Source organism: Somniosus microcephalus, chromosome 4, assembly GCF_052327205.1.
Source record: "Somniosus microcephalus isolate GS21.2 chromosome 4, FLI_Smic_1.0, whole genome shotgun sequence".
Taxonomy (NCBI): domain Eukaryota; kingdom Metazoa; phylum Chordata; class Chondrichthyes; order Squaliformes; family Somniosidae; genus Somniosus; species Somniosus microcephalus.
In genome coordinates, this window is record NC_140990.1 from 3032539 (window position 1) to 3056381 (window position 23843).

General features: G+C 54.7%; 1 protein-coding gene across 1 annotated transcript in view; it reads right to left on the minus strand.

Annotated features, from left to right (window-relative positions):
* The window catches only part of LOC147118181 (myosin-6-like), a 128630-nt gene that overhangs the window by 49986 nt on the left and 54801 nt on the right, over positions 1–23843 (minus strand). The window contains exons 10-12 of the mRNA XM_085983672.1: positions 23544–23799; positions 15209–15451; positions 12371–12547 (exon numbers count right to left, since the gene is read on the minus strand). Of these exons, the coding sequence (XP_085839798.1) occupies positions 12371–12547; positions 15209–15451; positions 23544–23799 (676 nt within the window). The remainder of the gene's footprint in view (positions 1–12370; positions 12548–15208; positions 15452–23543; positions 23800–23843) is intronic.

Below are 23843 nucleotides of genomic sequence, written 5' to 3' on the forward strand. Positions count from 1 at the left end.
GTCGGAGATAGGGACGGTCGGAGATAATGGTCGGAGATAGGGACGGTCGGAGATAATGGTCGGAGATAGGGACGGCCGGAGATAAGGGTCGGAGATAGGGACGGCCGGAGATAAGGGTCGGAGACAGGTACGGTCGGAGATAAGGGTCGGAGATAGGGATGGTCGGAGATAATGGTCGGAGATAGGGACGGTCGGAGATAATGGTCGGAGACAGGGACGGCCGGAGATAATGGTCGGAGATAGGGACGGCCGGAGATAATGGTCGGAGACAGGGACGGCCGGAGATAAGGGTCGGAGATAGGGACGGCCGGAGATAAGGGTCGGAGACAGGTACGGTCGGAGATAATGGTCGGAGACAGGGACGGCCGGAGATAAGGGTCGGAGACAGGTACGGTCGGAGATAATGGTCGGAGACAGGGACGGTCGGAGATAAGGGTCGGAGATAGGGACGGTCGGAGATAAGGGTCGGAGACAGGGACGGTCGGAGATAAGGGTCGGAGATAGGGACGGTCGGAGATAAGGGTCGGAGACAGGGACGGTCGGAGATAAGGGCCGGAGATAGGGACGGTCGGAGATAAGGGTCGGAGACAGGTACGGTCGGAGATAATGGTCGGAGATAGGGACGGCCGGAGGTAAGGGTCGGAGATAGGGACGGTCGGAGATAAGGGCCGGAGATAGGGACGGCCGGAGATAAGGGCCGGAGATAGGGACGGTCGGAGATAAGGGCCGGAGATAGGGACGGTCGGAGATAAGGGCCGGAGATAGGGACGGTCGGAGATAAGGGCCGGAGACAGGGACGGTCGGAGATAAGGGCCGGAGACAGGGACGGCCGGAGATAAGGGTCGGAGATAGGGACGGTCGGAGATAAGGGTCGGAGACAGGGACGGTCGGAGATAAGGGTCGGAGATAGGGACGGTCGGAGATAAGGGTCGGAGATAGGGACGGTCGGAGATAATGGTCGGAGACAGGGACGGTCGGAGATAAGGGCCGGAGACAGGGACGGTCGGAGATAAGGGCCGGAGACAGGGACGGTCGGAGATAAGGGCCGGAGACAGGGACGGCCGGAGATAATGGCCGGAGACAGGGACGGTCGGAGATAAGGGCCGGAGATAGGTACGGTCGGAGATAAGGGCCGGAGACAGGGACGGTCGGAGATAAGGGCCGGAGATAGGTACGGTCGGAGATAATGGTCGGAGATAGGGACGGCCGGAGATAATGGCCGGAGACAGGGACGGTCGGAGATAAGGGTCGGAGACAGGGACGGTCGGAGATAAGGGCCGGAGATAGGGACGGCCGGAGATAATGGCCGGAGACAGGGACGGTCGGAGATAAGGGCCGGAGACAGGGACGGTCGGAGATAAGGGCCGGAGACAGGGACGGCCGGAGATAATGGTCGGAGACAGGGACGGTCGGAGACAGGGACGGTCGGAGATAAGGGCCGGAGATAGGGACGGCCGGAGATAAGGGCCGGAGATAGGTACGGTCGGAGATAAGTGCCGGAAACAGGGACGGTCGGAGATAAGGGCCGGAGATAGGGACGGCCGGAGATAAGGGTCGGAGATAGGGACGGTCGGAGATAAGAGACGGAGATAGGGACGGTCGGAGATAAGGGTCGGAGATAGGGACGGTCGGAGATAAGGGCCGGAGACAGGGACGGCCGGAGATAATGGCCGGAGACAGGGACGGTCGGAGATAAGGGCCGGAGATAGGTACGGTCGGAGATAAGGGCCGGAGACAGGGACGGTCGGAGATAAGGGTCGGAGATAGGGACGGTCGGAGATAAGGGCCGGAGACAGGGACGGTCGGAGATAAGGGCCGGAGACAGGGACGGCCGGAGATAAGGGCCGGAGATAGGGACGGTCGGAGATAAGGGCCGGAGACAGGGACGGTCGGAGATAAGGGCCGGAGATAGGGACGGCCGGAGATAAGGGCCGGAGATAGGGACGGTCGGAGATAAGGGCCGGAGATAGGGACGGTCGGAGATAAGGGCCGGAGATAGGGACGGTCGGAGATAAGGGCCGGAGACAGGGACGGCCGGAGATAAGGGCCGGAGATAGGGACGGTCGGAGATAAGGGCCGGAGACAGGGATGGTCGGAGATAAGGGCCGGAGATAGGGACGGTCGGAGATAAGGGCCGGAGATAGGGACGGTCGGAGATAAGGGTCGGAGATAGGGACGGTCGGAGATAAGGGCCGGAGATAGGGACGGCCGGAGATAGGGGTCGGAGATAGGGACGGCCGGAGACAGGTGCCGGAGATAGGGACGGCCGGAGAAAGGGGTCGGAGATAGGGACGGCCGGAGACAGGGGCCGGAGATAGGGACGGTCGGAGATAGGGGCCGGAGATAGGGACGGTCGGAGATAAGGGCCGGAGACAGGGACGGTCGGAGATAAGGGGCCGGAGATAGGGACGGCCGGAGATAGGGGTCGGAGATAGGGACGGCCGGAGATAGGGGTCGGAGATAGGGACGGCCGGAGACAGGGGCCGGAGATAGGGACGGCCGGAGACAGGGGCCGGAGATAGGGATGGCCGGAGATAGGGACGGCCGGAGACAGGGGCCGGAGATAGGGACGGCCGGAGATAAGGGCCGGAGATAGGGACGGCCGGAGATAAGGGCCGGAGATAGGGACGGCCAGAGACAGGGGCCGGAGATAGGGACGGCCGGAGATAAGGGCCGGAGATAGGGACGGCCGGAGATAAGGGCCGGAGATAGGGACGGCCGGAGACAGGTGCCGGAGATAGGGACGGCCGGAGAAAAGGACCGGAGATAGGGACGGCCGGAGATAAGGACCGGAGATAGGGACGGCCGGAGATAAGGGCCGGAGATAGGGACGGCCGGAGATAAGGACCGGAGATAGGGACGGCCGGAGATAAGGGCCGGAGATAGGGACGGCCGGAGATAAGGGCCGGAGATAGGGACGGCCGGAGATAAGGGCCGGAGATAGGGACGGTCGGAGACAGGGGCCGGTGATAGGGACGGCCAGAGACAGGGACCGGAGATAGGGACAGCCGGAGATAAGGGCCGGAGATAGGGACGGCCGGAGATAAGGGCCGGAGATAGGGACGGCCGGAGATAAGGGCCGGAGATAGGGACGGTCGGAGACAGGGGCCGGAGATAGGGACAGCCGGAGATAAGGGCCGGAGATAGGGACGGCCGGAGATAAGGGCCGGAGATAGGGACGGCCGGAGATAAGGGCCGGAGATAGGGACGGTCGGAGACAGGGGCCGGAGATAGGGACAGCCGGAGATAAGGGCCGGAGATAGTGACGGCCGGAGGCAGGGGCCGGAGATAGGGACGGCCGGAGATAGGGGTCGGAGATAGGGACGGCCGGAGACAGGGGCCGGAGATAGGGACGGCCGGAGACAGGGGCCGGAGATAGGGACGGCCGGAGGCAGGGGCCGGAGATAGGGATGGCCGGAGACAGGGGCCGGAGATAGGGACGGTCGGAGATAAGGGTCGGAGATAGGGACGGTCGGAGACAGGGGCCGGAGATAGGGACGGCCGGAGATAGGGGCCGGAGATAGGGACGGCCGGAGATAAGGGCCGGAGATAGGGACGGCCGGAGACAGGGGCCGAAGATAGGGACGGCCGGAGACAGGGGCCGGAGATAGGGACGGTCGGAGACAGGGGCCGGAGATAGGGACGGCCGGAGACAGGGGTCGGAGATAGGGACGGCCGGAGACAGGGGTCGGAGATAGGGACGGCCGGAGATAGGGGCTGGAGATAGGGACGGCCGGAGATAGGGGCCGGAGATAGGGACGGCCGGAGACAGGGGCCGGAGATAGGGACGGTCGGAGACAGGGGCCAGAGATAGGGACGGCCGGAGATAGGGGCCGGAGATAGGGACAGTCGGAGACAGGGGCCGGAGATAGGGACGGCCGGAGATAGGGGCCGGAGATAGGGACGGTCGGAGACAGGGGCCAGAGATAGGGACGGCCGGAGATAGGGGTCGGAGATAGGGACGGTCGGAGACAGGGGCCGGAGATAGGGACGGTCGGAGATAGGGGTCGGAGATAGGGACGGCCGGAGACAGGGGCCGGAGATAGGGACGGTCGGAGACAGGGGCCGGAGATAGGGACAGTCGGAGATAGGGGCCGGAGATAGGGGTCGGAGACAGGGGCCGGAGATAGGGACGGTCGGAGACAGGGGCCGGAGATAGGGACTGCCGGAGACAGGGGCCGGAGATAGGGACGGTCAGAGACAGGGGCCGGAGATAGGGACGGCCGGAGACAGGGGCCGGAGATAGGGATGGCCGGAGACAGGGGCCGGAGATAGGGACGGCCGGAGACAGGGGCCGGAGATAGGGACGGTCGGAGATAGGGGCCGGAGATAGGGACGGTCGGAGATAGGGGCCGGAGATAGGGACGGTCGGAGACAGGGGCCGGAGATAGGGACAGTCGGAGACAGGGGCCGGAGATAGGGACGGCCGGAGATAGGGGTCGGAGATAGGGACGGTCGGAGACAGGGGCCGGAGATAGGGACGGTCGGAGACAGGGGCCGGAGATAGGGACGGCCGGAGACAGGGGCCGGAGATAGGGACGGTCGGAGATAGGGACGGCCGGAGATAGGGACGGCCGGAGACAGGGGCCGGAGATAGGGACGGCCGGAGACAGGGGCCGGAGATAGGGATGGCCGGAGACAGGGGTCGGAGATAGGGACGGTCGGAGACAGGGGCCGGAGATAGGGACGGCCGGAGACAGGGGCCGGAGATAGGGACGGTCGGAGACAGGGGCCGGAGATAGGGACGGCTGGAGATAGGGGCCGGAGATAGGGACGGCCGGAGACAGGGGCCGGAGATAGGGACGGTCGGAGACAGGGGCCGGAGATAGGGACGGTCGGAGATAGGGGCCGGAGATAGGGACGGCCGGAGGCAGGGGCCGGAGATAGGGACGGCCGGAGACAGGGGCCGGAGACAGGGGCCGGAGATAGGGACGGCCAGAGACAGGGGTCGGAGATAGGGACGGTCGGAGACAGGGGTCGGAGATAGGGACGGCCAGAGACAGGGGCCGGAGATAGGGACGGTCGGAGACAGGGGCCGGAGATAGGGACGGTCGGAGACAGGGGTCGGAGATAGGGACGGTCGGAGACAGGGGCCGGAGACAGGGGCCGGAGATAGGGACGGCCGGAGACAGGGGTCGGAGATAGGGACGGTCGGAGACAGGGGCCGGAGATAGGGACGGTCGGAGACAGGGGCCGGAGACAGGGGCCGGAGTTAGGGGCCGGAGATAGGGACGGCCGGAGATAGGGGTCGGAGATAGGGACGGTCGGAGACAGGGGCCGGAGATAGGGACGGCCGGAGACAGGGGCCGGAGATAGGGACGGTCGGAGACAGGGGCCGGAGATAGGGACGGCCAGAGATAGGGGCCGGAGATAGGGACGGTCGGAGACAGGGGCCGGAGATAGGGACGGTCGGAGACAGGGGCCGGAGATAGGGACGGTCGGAGACAGGGGCCGGAGATAGGGACGGTCGGAGACAGGGGCCGGAGATAGGGACGGCCAGAGATAGGGGCCGGAGATAGGGACGGCCGGAGATAGGGGTCGGAGATAGGGACGGCCGGAGATAGGGGCCGGAGATAGGGACGGTCGGAGACAGGGGCCGGAGATAGGGACGGCCGGAGACAGGGGCCGGAGATAGGGACGGCTGGAGACAGGGGCCGGAGATAGGGACGGCCGGAGACAGGGGCCGGAGATAGGGGTCGGAGACAGGGGCCGGAGATAGGGATGGCCGGAGACAGGGGCCGGAGATAGGGACGGTCGGAGACAGGGGCCGGAGATAGGGACGGTCGGAGACAGGGGCCGGAGATAGGGACGGTCGGAGACAGGGGCTGGAGATAGGGACGGCCGGAGACAGGGGCCGGAGATAGGGACGGTCGGAGATAGGGGTCGGAGATAGGGACGGCCGGAGACAGGGGCCGGAGATAGGGACGGCTGGAGACAGGGGCCGGAGATAGGGACGGCCGGAGACAGGGGCCGGAGATAGGGGTCGGAGACAGGGGCCGGAGATAGGGATGGCCGGAGACAGGGGCCGGAGATAGGGACGGTCGGAGACAGGGGCCGGAGATAGGGACGGTCGGAGACAGGGGCCGGAGATAGGGACGGCCGGAGACAGGGGCCGGAGATAGGGACGGTCGGAGACAGGGGCCGGAGATAGGGACGGTCGGAGACAGGGGCCGGAGATAGGGACGGCCGGAGACAGGGGCCGGAGATAGGGACGGTCGGAGACAGGGGCCGGAGATAGGGACGGTCAGAGACAGGGGCCGGAGATAGGGACGGCCGGAGACAGGGGCCGGAGATAGGGACGGCCAGAGACAGGGGCCGGAGATAGGGACGGCCGGAGACAGGGGCCGGAGATAGGGACGGCCGGAGATAGGGGCCGGAGATAGGGATGGCCGGAGACAGGGGCCGGAGATAGGGACGGTCGGAGACAGGGGCCGGAGATAGGGACGGTCAGAGACAGGGGCCGGAGATAGGGACGGTCGGAGACAGGGGCCGGAGATAGGGACGGTCGGAGATAGGGGTCGGAGATAGGGACGGTCAGAGACAGGGGCCGGAGATAGGGACGGCCGGAGATAGGGGCCGGAGATAGGGACGGCCGGAGACAGGGGTCGGAGATAGGGACGGTCGGAGACAGGGGCCGGAGATAGGGACGGTCGGAGACAGGGGCCGGAGATAGGGACGGTCGGAGATAGGGGCCGGAGATAGGGACGGTCGGAGACAGGGGCCGGAGATAGGGACGGTCGGAGACAGGGGCCGGAGATAGGGACGGTCAGAGACAGGGGCCGGAGATAGGGACGGCCGGAGACAGGGGCCGGAGATAGGGACGGTCGGAGATAGGGGTCGGAGATACATAGATACATAGATACATAGAAGATAGGAGCAGGAGTAGGCCATTCGGCCCTTCGTGCCTGCTCCGCCATTTAATGAGATCATGGCTGATCCTTTAATTCAGTATCCCGTCCCCGCCTTCTCTCCGTAACCCTTAACCCCTTTTGCCCGTAGAAATATATCTAATTCCCTCTTAAATATATTTAATGAGCTGGCGTACACTGCCCTCTGTGGCAATGAGTTCCACAGGTTCACCACTCTCTGAGTGAAGAAATTCCCCCTCATCTCTGTCCTAAATGGTTTAGCCCTTATCCTTAAATTATGTCCTCTAGTTCTGTTCTCACCCGCCAAGGGAAACATTCCTTCTGCATCCAGTCTGTCTAGACCTGTCAGAATTTTATACACTTCTATGAGGTCCCCTCTCAATCTTCTAAACTCCAGTGTGTACATCCCTAAACTACATAGTCTCTCCTCATAGGTCATTCCCGCCATTCCTGGTATCAGCCTGGTGAATCGCCGCTGCACCCCCTCCATGGCAAGAACATCCTTCCTCAGATGAGGCGACCAAAACTGTACACAGTACTCGAGGTGTGGTCTCACCAGTGCCCTGTACAGCTGCAGCAAGGTATCCCTGTTCCTGTATTCTAACCCTTTTGCTATGAAGGCCAGCATACCGTTTGCCTTCTTGACCGCCTGTTGCACCTGCATGCTCGCCTTCAGTGACTGGTGTACAAGAACACCCAGGTCTCTCTGTACTTCCCCCTCTCCCAATCTATTGCCATTTAAATAATAATTTGCCCTCCCGTTCCTGCACCCAAGGTGGATAACTTCGCACTTGTCCACATTATAGTGCATCTGCCATTTATCCGCCCAATCGCCCAGTCTGTCCAAATCGCTCTGGAGCTTCCTGGTCTCTTCCTCTGAGCCCACCCCACCTCCTAGTTTAGTGTCGTCTGCAAATTTGGAAATGCTGCATCCGACTCCCTGATCCAGGTCATTAATGTAAATTGTGAACAGCTGGGGGCCCAGGACAGATCCCTGTGGTACCCCACTTGTTACTGCCTGCCATTCAGAAAATGAGCCGTTTATTCCAACTCTCTGTTTTCTATCTGACAGCCAGTTCCCTATCCACGCCAAAACTTTCCCCTTTATCCCATGAGCCTCAATTTTCCATGCTAATCTTTTATGTGGGACCTTATCGAAGGCCTTTTGGAAGTCCAGGTACACCACATCTACTGGCTCTCCCCCATCTATTCTACCAGTTACTCCCTCAAAAAATTCCAATAGATTAGTCAAGCACGATTTACCCTTTGTAAATCCATGTTGACTCTGTCCTATCCTGTCCCCATTTGCTAAGTGCTCCGCTATTTCATCCTTAATGATGGACTCCAGCATTTTGCCCACAACTGATGTAAGGCTTACAGGTCTGTAATTACCTGCTTTTTCCCTACCCCCCTTTTTGAATAGTGGGGTAACGTTAGCTACCCTCCAATCCATCGGCACTGTTCCCGAGTCTAATGAATTCTGAAAAATCATCCTTAGTGCATCCGCTATCTCTAGGGCCACCTCCTTCAGTACCCTAGGATGCATGTTATCAGGCCCTGGGGATTTGTCCACCTTCAATCCCTTTAGCTTCCTTAACACCATATCCTTAGAGATATTGATTTGCGTCAGTTCCTCCTTTGCCAATGTCCCTATTTTTCCCGATATCCCAGGGAGGTTTTTTGTGTCTTCCTTCGTAAAGACTGACCCAAAGTATGCATTTAGTTGATCTGCCATTTCCTTATTTCCCATTATATATTCCCCCGTATCTGACTGCAATGGACCAACTTTGGTTTTCACCAGTCTTTTCCTTTTGATATATTTATAAAAGCTTTTGGAGTTAGTTTTTATATTTTCCGCCAGCTTGTTTTCGTAAGCTATTTTGCCCCTCTTGATCATGCCCTTTGCCCTCCTTTGCTCTATCTTAAACTGTTCCCAATCTTCCGCTCTGGCGCTTTTTTTGGCTATTTTATACGCCCTATCTTTGGATTTTATGCTGTCTCTAATTTCCCCTGTTATCCACGGTTGAGTCACCTTTTTAGATTTCCTTTTATGCCAGATTGGTATAAACAATTTTTGCAATTTTGTCATTCTATCTTTAAATGTTTGCCATTGTTTATCTACCTCCAGTCCTCTCAGGAACGTTGTCCAATCAGACCTACTCAGTTCCCGTCTCATGGCATCATAATTCCCCTTGTTTAAATTCAGGACCTTAGTCTCTGAGTCAATTTCTTCGCTCTCCATTTCGAGTGAGAAATCGATCATGTTATGATCGCTCTGACCCAAGGGTCCCCGTACAACAAGATTACTGATTAGTCCCTTCTCATTGCACAGTACCCAGTCCAATATAGCCTGTTCCCGAGTTGGTTCCTCGACATATTGATCCAGATAACCATCCCTTAAACACTCAAGGAATTCCTCCTCCTCATTATTTTTACTGATTAGGCTAGTCCAATCTATATGTAAGTTAAAGTCACCTATGATGACAGCTGTGCTCTTATTGCACGCTTCTCTAATTTCCCTCGTGATGCCCTCCCTAACCTCTATTTTACTATTTGGAGGCCTATATACCACTCCTATTAATGTTTTTCGCCCCTCGCTATTTCTTAGCTCCACCCATATAGATTCTGTATTAACTGAGTTAATATCCTTCCTTTCAATTGCATTTATCCCCTCTTTTACTAGCAATGCTACCCCTCCTCCCTTTCTTTTTTGTCGATCCTTCCTAAATACTGAATACCCCTGTATGTTAAGCTCCCAGCCCTGCTCACCCTGCAACCATGTTTCCGTAATCCCAATTAGATCATAATTATTAACCTCTATTTCCACAGCTAATTCATCTACCTTGTTCCTGATGCTTCTCGCATTAAGGTATAAAACCCTCAGGCTTTTTTTATGCTCACATTTTTTATGAATTAGTTTGGCCCTTTGTTTTTTGTTCCTCACCCTTTTACCATTTATTTCTGTCTGCCTTTCACTTTCCTCTATTTCACTACATAGGTTTCTAGCCCCCTGCCATACTAGTTTAAATGCTCCCGAACTGCTTTATCAAAAATTACCCCGAGAACATCAGTTCCATCTCTGCACAGGTGTAGACCGTCCCTTTTGTATAGGGACGGCCGGAGGCAGGGGCCGGAGATAGGGACGGCCGGAGGTAAGGGTCGGAGATAGGGACGGCCGGAGACAGGGGCCGGAGATAGGGACGGCCGGAGACAGGGGCCGGAGATAGGGACGGCCGGAGACAGGGGCCGGAGATAGGGACGGCCGGAGACAGGGGCCGGAGATAGGGACGGTCGGAGACAGGGGCCGGAGATAGGGACGGCCGGAGATAAGGGCCGGAGATAGGGACGGTCAGCGACAGGGGCCGGAGATAGGGACGGCCGGAGATAAGGGCCGGAGATAGGGACGGCCGGAGACAGGGGCCGGAGATAGGGACGGCCGGAGACAGGGGCCGGAGATAGGGACGGCCGGAGATAAGGGCCGGAGATAGGGACGGCCGGAGACAGGGGCCGGAGATAGGGACGGCCGGAGACAGGGGCCGGAGATAAGGGCCGGAGATAGGGACGGCCGGAGACAGGGGCCGGAGATAGGGACGGCCGGGGATAGGGGTCGGAGATAGGGACGGCTGGAGGCAGGGGCCGGAGATAGGGACGGCCGGAGATAGGGGCCGGAGATAGGGACGGCCGGAGATAGGGGTCGGAGATAGGGACGGCCGGAGGTAAGGGGTCGGAGATAGGGACGGCCAGAGATAGGGGTCGGAGATAGGGACGGTCAGAGATAAGGGCCGGAGATAGGGATGGCCGGAGATAGGGGTCGGAGATAGGGACGGCCGGAGGTAAGGGGTCGGAGATAGGGACGGCCAGAGATAGGGGTCGGAGATAGGGACGGTCAGAGATAAGGGCCGGAGATAGGGATGGTCGGAGATAAGCGTCGGAGATAGGGACGGCCGGAGGTAAGGGTCGGAGATAGGGACGGTCGAAGACAAGGGCTGGAGATAGGGACGGCCGGAGATAAGGTTCGGAGATAGGGACTGCCGGAAGTAAGGGCTGGAGATAGGGATGGCCGGAGGTAAGGGTCGGAGATAGGGACGGTCGGATGTAAGGGTCGGAGATAGGGACGGCCGGAGGTAAGGGCCGGAGATACGGACGGCCGGAGGTAAGGGTCGGAGATAGGGATGGCCGGAGGTAAGGGTCGGAGACAGGGACGGCCGGAGATATGGGCCGGAGATAGGGACGGTCGGAGATAAGGGTCGGAGACAGGGACGGCCGGAGGTAAGGGTCGGTGATAGGGACGGTCGTAGATAAGGGTCAGAGACAGGGACGGCCGGAGGTAAGGGCCGGAGATAGGGACGGCCGGAGGTAAGGGTCGGAGATAGGGACGGCCGGAGGTAAGGGTCGGAGACAGGGAAGGTCGGCGATAAGGGTCGGAGACAGGGACGGCCGGAGGTAAGGGCCGGAGATAGGGACGGCCGGAGGTAAGGGTCGGAGATAGGGACGGCCGGATATAAGGGTCGGAGATAGGGAAGGTCGGCGATAAGGGTCGGAGACAGGGACGGCCGGAGATAAAGGTCGGAGATAGGGACGGTCAGAGATAATGGTCGGAGACAGGGACGGCCGGAGATAAGGGCCGGAGATAGGGACGGCCGGAGATAAGGGCCGGAGATAGGGACGGCCGGAGATAAGGGTCGGAGACAGGGACGGCCGGAGATAAGGGCCAGAGAAAGGGACGGCCGGAGATAAGGGTCGGAGACAGGGACGGCCGGAGGTAAGGGTCGGAGATAGGTACGGTCGGAGATAATGGTCGGAGACAGGGACGGCTGGAGATAAGGGTCGGAGACAGGGACGGCCGAAGGTAAGGGTTGGAGATAGGGACGGCCGGAGATAATGGTCAGAGACAGGGACGGCTGGAGATAAGGGTCGGAGACAGGGACGGCCGAAGGTAAGGGTTGGAGATAGGGACGGCCGGAGATAATGGTCGGAGACAGGGACGGCCGGAGATAAGGGCCGGAGATAGGGACGGCCGGAGGTAAGGGTCGGAGATAGGGACGGTCGGAGATAAGGGTCGGAGACAGGGACGGCCGGAGGTAAGGGTCGGAGATAGGGACGGCCGGAGATAAGGGCCGGAGATAGGGACGGTCGGAGGTAAGGGTCGGAGATAGGGACGGCCGGAGATAAGGGTCGGAGACAGGGACAGCCGAAGGTAAGGGTCGGAGATAGGGACGGCCGGAGGTAAGGGTCGGAGATAGGGACGGTCGGAGATAAGGGTCGGAGACAGGGACGGCCGGAGGTAAGGGTCGGAGATAGGGACGGCCGGAGATAAGGGTCGGAGACAGGGACGGCCGGAGGTAAGGGTCGGAGATAGGGACGGCCGGAGATAAGGGTCGGAGATAGGGACGGTCGGACGGGAGATCAGCTCACTCGGCACAGGCCACTGATGGAGCCTGGGCTTTTCCTGCTCTGTGTGTGGGGGGTGCTCAGTCACCAGGGTGTGTGGAGATACTTACATCGTCCACTTGCTGCTCCAGTTTGGCCTTGGCCTTGGTCAAGCTGTTGACCTTGTCCTCTTCCCCTTGAAGGTCATCCAGGGTCTGCTGGTGAGCTTCCTGCAAGGCTTTCTTCTCCTTGGTCAGCCTGGCGATGATCTCCTCCAAACCGGCCAGCTCCTCCGTCAGGTTCTTCACCTGCAAGCATTGAATCGTAGAATGATACCGTGCAGAAGGAGGCCATTCGGCCCATTGTGTCTGTGCCGGCCCTTTTGAAAGAGCCCTCCAATTAGTCCCATTCCTGGCTCTTTCCCCATAGCCCTGCAATATTTCTTCCTCTTCAATTCCCTTTTGAAAGTTACGATTGAATCTGCTTCCACCGCCCTTTCAGGCAGCGCATTCCAGATCACAACAACTCGCTGTGTAAAAATATTTCTCCTCATCTCCCCCTCTGGTTCTTTTGCCAATTATCTTAAATCTGTGTCCTCTGGTTACCGACCCTCCTGCCACTGGAAACACTTTCTCCTTATTTACTCCATCTAAACCCTTCATGATTTTGAACACCTCTATCAAATCCCCCCTTAACCTCCTCTGCTCTAAGGAGAACAATCCCAGCTTCTCCAGTCTCTCTATGTAACTGAAGTCCCTCATCCCTGGTGCCATTCTGGTCAATCTCCCCTTAACCTTCTCTGCTCTAAGGAGAACAATCCCAGCTTCTCCAGTCTCTCCACGTAACTGAAGTCCCTCATCCCTGGTACCATTCTGGTCAATCTCCCCTTAACCTTCTCTGCTCTAAGGAGAACAATCCCAGCTTCTCCAGTCTCTCCACATAACTGAAGTCCCTCATCCCTGGTACCATTCTGGCCAATCTCCCCTTAACCTTCTCTGCTCTAAGGAGAACAATCCCAGCTTCTCCAGTCTCTCCACGTAACTGAAGTCCCTCATCCCTGGTACCATTCTGGTCAATCTCCCCTTAAACTTCTCTGCTCTAAGGAGAACAATCCCAGCTTATCTCAGTCTCTCCACATCACTGAAGTCCCTTATCCTGGGTACCATACTGGTCAATCTCCACTTAACCTTTTCTGCTCTAAGGGGAACAATCCCAGTTCCTCTGGTGTCTCCATGTAACTGAAGTCCCTCATCCCTGGTCGCTACCCTTTAATATCCAACTGAGTCTAATCCCACTCTCCCACCCATTCCCCTTACCCTTTAATATCCCAACTAAAGGCTCTGGTGTTTGCATGAGCTGTGCCTCACCGTGAGAAGAGAGACTTCACCTTATTACCTATGTAAGCATTTAGAATGGAAAATCTCTATGTAAACAGTCACGCTGGTCATTGCAGGACTTGGCCAGGTGGTAGCGCTGTGGTGCTAGTCCACATCACACAAAGAGCACACTTCCTGTCTATCTTTCATAAGAACATAAGAATTAGGAGCAGGAGTGGGCCATACAGCCTTTCGAGCCTGCTCCGCCATTCAATGAGATCATGGCTGATCTTCAACCTCAACTCCACTTTTCCACCCGATCTCCATATCCCTTGATTCCCCGAGAGTCCAAAAATCTATCTATCTCGGCCTTGAATGTACTCAATGACTGAGCATCCACAGCTCTTTGGGGTAGAGAATCCCAAAGACTCACAACCCTCTGAGTGAAGAAATTCCTCCTCATCTCAGTCTTAAATGGCCGACCCCTTATCCTGAGACTGTGACCCCTGGTTCTAGACACTCCAGCCAGGGGAAACAACCTCTCACCATCTACCCTGTCAATCCCCCTCAGAATCTTATATGTTTCAATGAGATCACCTCTCATTCTTCTAAACTCCAGAGAGTATCGGCCCATTCTACACAATCTCTCCTCATAGGACAGCCCTCCCATCCCAGGAATCAATCTAGTGAACCTTCGTTGCACCGCCTCTAATGTAAGTATATCCTTCCTTAGATAAGGAGACCAAAACTGTGCCCAGTACTCCAGGTGTGGTCTCACCGATACCCTGTACAATTGTAGCAAGACTTCCTTACACTTATACTCCAACCCCCTTGCAATAAAGGCCAACATGCCATTTGCCTTCCTAATTGCTTGCTGTACCTGCATGCTAGCGTTCTGTGTTTCCTGTACGAGGACATCCAAATCTCTCTGAACACCAACATTTAATAGTTTCTTACCATTTAAAAAATATTCTGTTTTTCTATTCTTCCTACGAAAACCTCACATTTCCTTACATTGTACTCATCGTGATTTCTTGGTCGCATTTTTACGTCAATGTTTAACATTGAAACTGCTGACGCAAGCACTTAGAATGGAAAATCTCTATGTAAACAGTCACACTGGTCATTACTGGACTTGGCCAAGAGGTGGCGCTGTGGGGATTGACTTGACCAACTGTATCTCCCTCTCTCCCTACTCCGTGTCACATTTCCTGTCTATCTTTCTGTCGCCACGAGTTTTGGGTAAGGTTTTTAACATTGAAAATTCCTCTGTAAATATTTCGAATAGAAAATCTCTATGTAAACAGTCACGCTGGTCATTGCATGGCTTGGCCAGGTGTGGTGGAGCTGAGTTAACCGTGTGTCTTTCCCCCTCTCCTCTCCGCATCACACACAGCGAGCGCATGCCTGTCATCACAATTTTTGGGTCACATTTTTTTCAACAGCAACGTTTAACATTGAAAATTCCTATGTAAACTCTTCAAATGGAAACTCTCTATGTAAACGGTCACGCTGCCGTTGCAGGACCTGGCCAGGAGGTGGCGCTGCGGAGTTGAGTTCACCGAAGTGTCTTCCTCGTTACTCCGAGCGCCGTGGCCATATGCAAATGAGCCTCATTATGCAAACGAGCGGATAACCAACGCGGCCTCTTACCTTGTTCTCGGTGGCGTGCTTCTCCTTCTCCACCTTGGCCAGGGTCAGCTCCAGATCGTCGATGTCCTTCTTCAGCTCCGAGCACTCGTCCTCCAGCTTCCTCTTCTTGGCGGTCAGCTCGGCATTCATCTCCTCCTCCTCGTCCAGCCTCTCGGTCAGCTCCTTGACCTTGGCCTCCAGCCCGATCTTGTTCTTGATCAGTTGGTCGCAGCGCTCCTCCGCGTCGGTCAAGTTGTCCTGCTCCTGTTGGGGGGCAAGATGGGGATGGGGAGGCGGGAGGTGGGGGAGACACAAGTGTTGGGTTAGTGCTCGTCTGGCCGTTGGGGGGGATGGGGGGGAAGAGAGGGAAGGACCCATTCTCCTAACACCCTCAGGGACCCTGGGGTCAAATTCCATGCAGCAGATAGAGAGGGCATGAACAGAGAAACATCGGCACAGGAGCAGGCCATTTAGCCCCTCAAGTCTGTTCCGCCATTCATGGCTGACCTGTGACATAGAATGACGTATGAGGAGAGATTGTGTCGATTGGGCTTATACTCACTGGAGTTTAGAAGATTGAGAGGGGATCTCATCGAAACCTATAAAATTCTAACAGGACTAGACAGACTAGATACAGGAAGGATGTTCCCGATGGTCGGGGAGACCAGAACCAGGGGTCACAGTCTAAGGATAAGGGGTAAGCCATTTAGGACAGAGATGAGGAGGAATTTCTTCACCCAGAGAGTGGTGAACCTGTGGAATTCTCTGCCACAGCGGGCGGTGGAGGCCAGTTCATTAAATATATTCAAGAAGGAGTTGGATATATTTCTTAAGGCTAAAGGGATCAAGGGGTATGGGGAGAAGGCAGGGACAGGGTACTGAATTTGGATGATCAGCCATGATCGCATTGAATGGTGGAGCAGGCTCGAAGGGCCGAATGGCCTACTCCTGCTCCTATCTTCTATGTTTCTATGTTTCTATGTTTCTATACATAGAAGATAGGAGCAGGAGTCGGCCATTCGGCCGCTCAAGACCACTCCGCCATTCAATGAGATCATGGCTGATCATCCAAATTCAGTACCCTGTCCCTGCCTTCTCCCCATATCCCTTGATCCCTTTAGCCTTAAGAAATATATCCAACTCCTTCTTGAATATAATAGAAACATGGAAGATAACCTAACTCCGTATACCCACCTTTGGCCCATATCCCTTAATATCTTTGGTTAACAGAAATCTATCAATCTCCGATTTAAAATTAACAATTGATCGAGCACCAATTGCCGTTTGCGGAAGAGAGTTCCAAACCTCTACCACCCTTTGTGTGTAGAAGTGTTTCCTAACTTCACTCCTGACAGGTCTGGCTCTAATTTTTAGACTATGCTCCCTAGTCCTAGACTCTCCAACCAGCGGAAATAGTTTCTATCTGTTCCCCTTACTAGCTGGAAAACTTCGGTCAGATGACCCCTTAACTGTCTAAATTCCAGAGAATACAACCCTAGTTTGTGTAAAATCTCTCCTCGTAACTTAACCCTTGGAGTCCGGGTATCATTCTGGTAAACCTACGCTGCACTCCCTCCAAGGCCAATATATCCTTCCGAAGGTGTGGTGCCCAGAACTGCTCCCAGTGCTCCAGGTGTGGTCTAACCAGGGTTTTGTACAGCTGCAGCATAACTGCTACCCCCTTGTATTCTAGTCCTCTAGTTCCCAGAAATAACAGAGAACCAAGGGTCTAGCGAGAATGAGGATCTGAAAGAAATTAGTATTAGGAAAAAATAGCACTGGAGAAATTAATGGGACTGAAAGCCGATAAATCCCCATGGGCCTGATGGCCTACATCCTAGGGTTTTAAAAGAGGTGACTATAGAGATAGTGGATGCATTGATTGTCATCTTCCAAAATTCCATAGATTCTAGAACGGTTCCCGTGGATTGGAAGGTAGCAAATGTAACCCCACTATTTAAGAAAGGAGGGAGAGAAAACATAGAAACATAGAAGATAGGAGCAGGAATAGGTCATTCGGCCCCTCGAGCCTGCTCCGCCATTCAATGAGATCATGGCTGATCATCCAAACTCAGTACCCTGTCCCTGCTTTCTCCCCATATCCCTTGATCCCTTTAGCCTTAAGAAATATATCCAACTCCTTCTTGAATATATTTAATGAACTGGCCTCCACCGCCTTCTGTGGTAGAGAATTCCACAGGTTCACCACTCTCTGGGTGAAGAAATTTCTGTCCTAAATGGCCTACCCTTTATCCTTAAACTGTGTCTCCTGGTTCTGGACTCCCCGACCATCGGGAATATCCTTCCTGCATCTAGTCTGTCCAGTCCTGTCAGAATTTTATAAGTTTCAATGAGATCACCTCTCATTCTTCTAAACTCCAGCGAGTACAAGTCCAATCGACCCAATCTCTCCTCATACGTCATTCCTGCCATCCCAGGTATCAGCCTGGTGAATTTTCGCTGAACTCCTTCCATGGCAAGAACATCCTTCCTCAGATAATGCGGAACTACAGACCAGTAAGCCTGACATCAGTTGTAGGGAAAATGCTGAACTCTGTTATTAAGATCGTGGTAACAGGGCACTTGGAAAATAGTAATAGGATTGGGCAGAGTAAACATGGATTTATGAAAGGGAAATCGTGTTTGACAAATCTGTTTTTTGAGGTTGTAACTAGAAGAATAGATAAGGGGGAACCAGTAGATGTGGTGTATTTGGATTTTCAGAGGGCATTCGATAAGGTGTCACACAAGAGGTTATTAAACAAAATTAGGGTTTATGGGATTGGGGGTAATATACTAGCATGGATTGAGGATTGGTTAATGGGCAGAAAACAGAGAGTAGGAATAAACAGGTCATTTTCAGGTTGGCAGGCTGTAACTAGTGGGGTCCCGCAAGGATCAGTGGTTGGGCCTCAGCTATTCACAATCTATATCAATGATTTGGATGAGGGGATCAAATGTAATATTTCCAAGTTTACTGATGATACAAAGCTGGGTGGGAATGTAAGTTGTGAGGAGGATGCAAGGAGGCTTCAAGGGGATATAGACAGGCTAAGTGAGTGGGCAAGAACATGGCAAATGGAATGTAATGTGGAGAAATGTGAAGTTATCCACTTTGGTAGGAAAAATAGAAAAGCAGAGTATTTTTTAAATGGTGAGAGATTGGGAAATGTTGGTGATCAGAGGGATCTGGGTGTTCTTGTACACGAATCACTGAAAGTTAACATGCAGGTACAGCAAACAATTAGGAAAGCTAAAGGTATGTTGGCCTTTATTACAGGAGGATTTGAGTATAAGAGTAAAGACGTCTTACTGCAATTATATAGGGCCCTGGTGAGACCACACCTGGAGTATTGTGTACAGTTTTGGGCTCCTTACCTAAGGAAGGATATACTTGCCATAGAGGGAGTGCAACGAAGGTTCAGCAGACTGGTTCCTGGGATGGGGGGGATTGTCCTATGAGGACAGATTGAGTAGACTAGGCCTATATTCTCCAGAGTTTAGAAGAATGAGAGGTGATCTCATTGAAACATACAAAATTCTTACAGGGCTTGACAGGGTAGATGCAGGGAGGATGTTTCCCCCTGGCTGTGGAGTCTAGAACCAGGGGCCACAGTCTCAGAATAAGGGGTCGGCCATTTAGGACTGAGAGGAGGAGAAATTTCTTCACTCAGAGGGTGGTGAATCGTTGGAATTCTCTGCCCCAGAGGGCTGTGGAGGCTCAGTCGTTGAGTATATTCAAGGCTGAGATCGATAGATTTTTGGATATTAAGGGAATCAAGGGATATGGAGATAGTGCAGGAAAGTGGAGATGAGATAGAAGATCAGCCATGATCGCATTGAATGGCGGAGCAGGCTCGAAGGGCCGAATGGCCGACTCCTATTTCTTATGTTCTGATGTTCTTGTATAAAGGCCAGCATTCCTCTGGCCTTTTTGATTATTTTCTGTACCTGTCATTTGAATGATCTATGTACATGGACCCCCAAGTCTCTTTGGGCATCCTCTGTTTCTATCTATCTCTCTCTTAGACAGTCCCTCGGAACCGAGGATGACTTGCTTCCACATTAAAAATGAGTTCTCAGGTGACTGATGAGTCCAATGCGGGACCTACAGTCTCTGTCACAGGTGGGGCGGGTGGGTGGGGTTCCTGGGTTGACGTGCACTCCTTGCGCTGCCTGCGCTTGGCTTCCGCTTGCGCCCTGCTGTATGCCTCAGCAGGCACCTCAAAGCACTGGAGAGGTACCACCAACGCTGCCTCCGCAAGATCCTGCAAATCCATTGGCAGGATAGGCGCACCAACGTCAGTGTTCTCGCTCAGGCCAACATTCCCAGCATCGAAGCTTTGACCACGTTCGATCAGCTCCGATGGACGGGTCACATTGTCCGCATGCCCGATACGAGACTCCCGAAACAAGCGCTCTACTCGGAGCTCCGGCACGGCAAGCGAGCCCCAGGTGGGCAGAGGAAACGCTTCAAGGACACCCTCAAAACCTCCTTGAAAAAAGTGTAACATCCCCCAACCGACACCTGGGAATCCCTGGCCCAAGACCGCACAAAATGGAGGAGAAGCATCCGGGAAGGCGCCGAACAACTCGAGTCACTTCACCGGGAGCAAGCGGAAGCCAAGCGCAGGCAGCGCAAGGAGCGCACGTCAACCCGCACACCCCACCCACCCCTTCAACCACCGTCTGCCCCCACCTGTGACAGAGACTGTAGGTCCCGCATTGGACTCATCAGTCACCTGCGAACACATTTTTAATGTGGAAGCAAGTCATCCTCGGTTCCGAGGGACTGCCTAAGAAGGGACGAAGAAGGGTGAAAATGATTCGCACCAGGCAATCACCAGCCCATCGAAATAAAGTATAAAATGGGGGATCGAGAAGGAAATAGTCAGGCAGCTGAGGGGCGAAGGCTTCCTCGAGGCGGCAATCAATGCTGGCTTATGCCAAACACCTTGCTCAAGTTTAGCCTCTGAGGTGGATCCATGCCGGTTCACAACCTAACACCTCCAACAGCTCGAGGGACGAGCTAACAGAAATGACTGCTGCTGCGGGTTGCAGAGACCCGCTGACCCGAGACCTCCGCGCTGTCTCGTCGAGCATCTAATCGTCCGTCCGCCCAGTCGTGGCGTTCCTCTTCGGGTGGTCGTACAGCGCTCTCTACTGTCACGGGTTGTGGGTCCATTATATTTTTGATAAATTCGTTTTTTATGGAATGTGGGCATCGCTGGCATGGCCAGCGTTTATTGCCCATCACTAATTGCCCTCGAGAAGGTGGCGGTGAGCCACATTCTTGAAGCACTGCAGTCCCGTGTGGCGAAGGTGCTCCCAGAGTGCTGTTCAGAAGTTCCAGGATTTTGACCCAGCGATGATGAAGGAATGGCCGACATATTTCCAAGTCAGGATGGTGTGTGTGACTTGGAGGGGAACTTGGAGGCGGTGGTGTTCCCGTGCGCCTGCTGCCCTTGCCCTTCTAGGTGGAAGAGGTCGCGGGTTTGGGAGGTGCTGCCGAAGAAGCCTTGGCGAGTTGCTGCAGTGCATCTTGTAGATGGTACACACTGCAGCCACGGTGCGCCGGTGGCGGAGGGAGTGAATGTTTAAGAGATTAGTGTATAAAGTTAAAACACATGGGATTGGGGGCAAGGTACTGACTTGGATAGAGAACTGGTTGGCAGACAGGGAGCAAAGAGTTGGAATAAACGGGTCTTTTTCCAAGTGGCGGGCAGTGACTAGTGGGGTACCGCAGGGATCAGTCCTAGGACCCCAGCTATTCACAATATATATTAATGATCTAGACGACGGAACTAGATGTAATATCTCCAAGTTTGCAGACGACAAAAAGCTGGGTGGGCGTGTGTGCTGTGAGGAGGATGCTGAGAAACTCCAGTATGATTTGGACAGGTTGGGTGATTGGGCAGAAGCATGGCAGATGCAATATAACGTGGATAAATGTGAGGTTATCCATTTTGGTGGCAAAAACAGGAAGGCAGATTATTATCTGAACAGCAATAGATTGGGAGAAGGGGAAGTGCAACGAGACCTGGGTGTCCTTGTGCACCAGTCGCTGAAGGTAAGCATGCAGGTGCAGCAGACGGTTAAGCAGGCAAATGGTATGTTGGCCTTCGTAGCAAGAGGGTTCAAGTACAAGAACAAGGATGTCTTGCTGCAGTTGTACACGGCCTTGGTGAGACCACACCTTGAGTATTGTGTGCAGTTTTGGTCGCCTTATCTGAGGAAGGATGTTCTTGCCATGGAGGGAGTGCAGCGAAGATTCACCAGACTGATACCTGGGATGGCAGGAATGACGTATGAGGAGAGATTGGGTTGATTGGGCTTATAATTGCTGGAGTTTAGAAGAATGAGAGGGGATCTCATTGAAACTTATAAAATTCTAACAGGACTAGACAGACTAGATGCAGGAAGGATGTTCCCGATGGTCGGGGAGTCCAGAACCAGGGGTCACAGTCTAAGGATAAGGGGTAAGACATTTAGGACTGAGATGAGGAGGAATTTCTTCACCCAGAGAGTGGTGAACCTGTGGAATTCTCTACCACAGAAGGCAGTGGAGGCCAATTCATTAAATATATTCAAGAAGGAGTTAGATATATTTCTTCAGGCTAAAGGGATCAAGGGATAAGGGGAGAAGGCAGGGACAGGGTATTGAATTTGGATGATCAGCCATGATCTCATTAAATGGCGGAACAGGCTCATTACAGCCTTGGTCCAAACATGGACAAAAGAGCTGAACTCAAGAGGCGAGGTGAGAGTGACTGCCCTTGACATCAAGGCAGCATTTGATCGAGTGTGGCATCAAGGAGCCCTAGCAAAACTGAAGTCAATGGGAATCAAGGGGAAAACTCTCCATTGGTTGGAATCATACCTAGCACAAAGGAAGTTGGCTGTGGTTGTTGGAGGTCATTCATCTCAATCACATGACATCACTGCAGGAGTTCCTCAGGGCAGTGTCCTAGGCCCAACCATCTTCAGCTGTTTCATAAATGACCTTCCCTCCATCATAAGGTCAGAAGTGGGGATGTTCGCTGATGATTGCACACTGTTCAGCACCATTCGAGACTCGTCAGATACTGACGCAGTCCGTGTCCATATGCAGCAAGACCTGGACAACATTCAGACTTGGGCTGACAAGTGGCAAGTAACATTCGCACCACACAAGTGCCAGGCAATGACCATCTCCAACAAGCGAGACTCTAACCATCTCCCTTTGACATTCAATGGCATTACCATCGCTGAATCCCCCACTATCAACATCCTGGGGGTTACCATTGATCAGAAACTGAACAGGACCAGCCATATAAATACTGTGGCTACAAGAGCAGGCCAGAGGCTGGGTATTCTGCGGCGAGTGTCTCACCTCCTGACTCCCCAAAACCTTTCCACCATCTACAAGGCACAAGTCAGGAGTGTGATGGAATACTCTCCACTTGCCTGGATGAGTGCAGCTCCAACAACACTCAAGAAGCTCGACACCATTCAGGATAAAGCAGCCCGCTTGATTGGCACTCCATCCACCACCTTCAACATTCACTCCCTCCACCACCGGCGCACTGTGGCTACAGTGTGTACCATCTACAAGATGCACTGCAGCAACTCGCCAAAGCTCCTTCAACAGCACCTTCCAAACCCGCGACCTCTACCACTTAGAAGGACAAGGGCAGCAGACGCATGGGAACATCACCACCTACAAGTTCCCCTCCAAGCCACACACCATCCTGACTTGGACCTGTATCGCCGTTCCTTCACTGTCGCTGGGCCAAAATCCTGGAACTCCCTTCCTAACAGCATTGTGGGTGTACCTACACCATATTGACTGTAGCGGTTCAAGAAGGCGACTCACTACCATCTTCTCAAGGGCAATTAGGGATGGGCACTAAATGCAGGCCTGGCCAGCGACACCCACATCTCATCAATGAATTTTAAAAAATGTTTTTAATGGCTCAAGGGGCCGAATGGCCTACTCCTGCTCCTATCTTCTATGTTTCTATGATTCTATGTTAAGGTGGTGGATGGGTTGCCAATCAAGCGGGCTGCTTTGTCCTGGATGATGTCGAGCTTCTTGAGTGTTGTTGGAGCTGCACTCATCCAGGCAAGTGGAGAGTGTTCTTATCTTAACCGCATGTAATATCAGATTATGCTTTGAGCTGTGGCTCTTTGTTAAAATGCCTTTCAACTCCTAAGACCCTTTGGGTATCTGTGTGTGACCTGTGATCCAAAGCTTACAAGGGGTCAATCCCACCCACGCCCCCGAGAGCTCCTTGACCCGTTGGGAATGCTTGACTGGGTAACCAGGGACGGAGAAAGGAACACCCCCGCCCCACCCCTGCCCCCCCATCCTCACCGTCTGGACCTGCAGGTGCAGGTCGTTCTTCTCCTGCAGCAGCGAGACCATCTTCTCCTCCAGCTCCTTCCGCCTGGCCTCGGACTTCTCCAGGGCTTCTTTGAGTTTGAGGAACTCGTCCTTCATGTTGGCCATCTCTTTCTCCGACTCGGCCGATTTCAGCAGGGGCTTGATCTTGAAGTAGAGCTTCATCCAGGGCCAGTTCTTGACGCCCATGAACGCCCGGACGTTCCACTGGATGACCAGCAACGCATCTCTGTGTGTGGGGGGGTGGGTGAGAGGGGGGGAAGTCATAGAGAG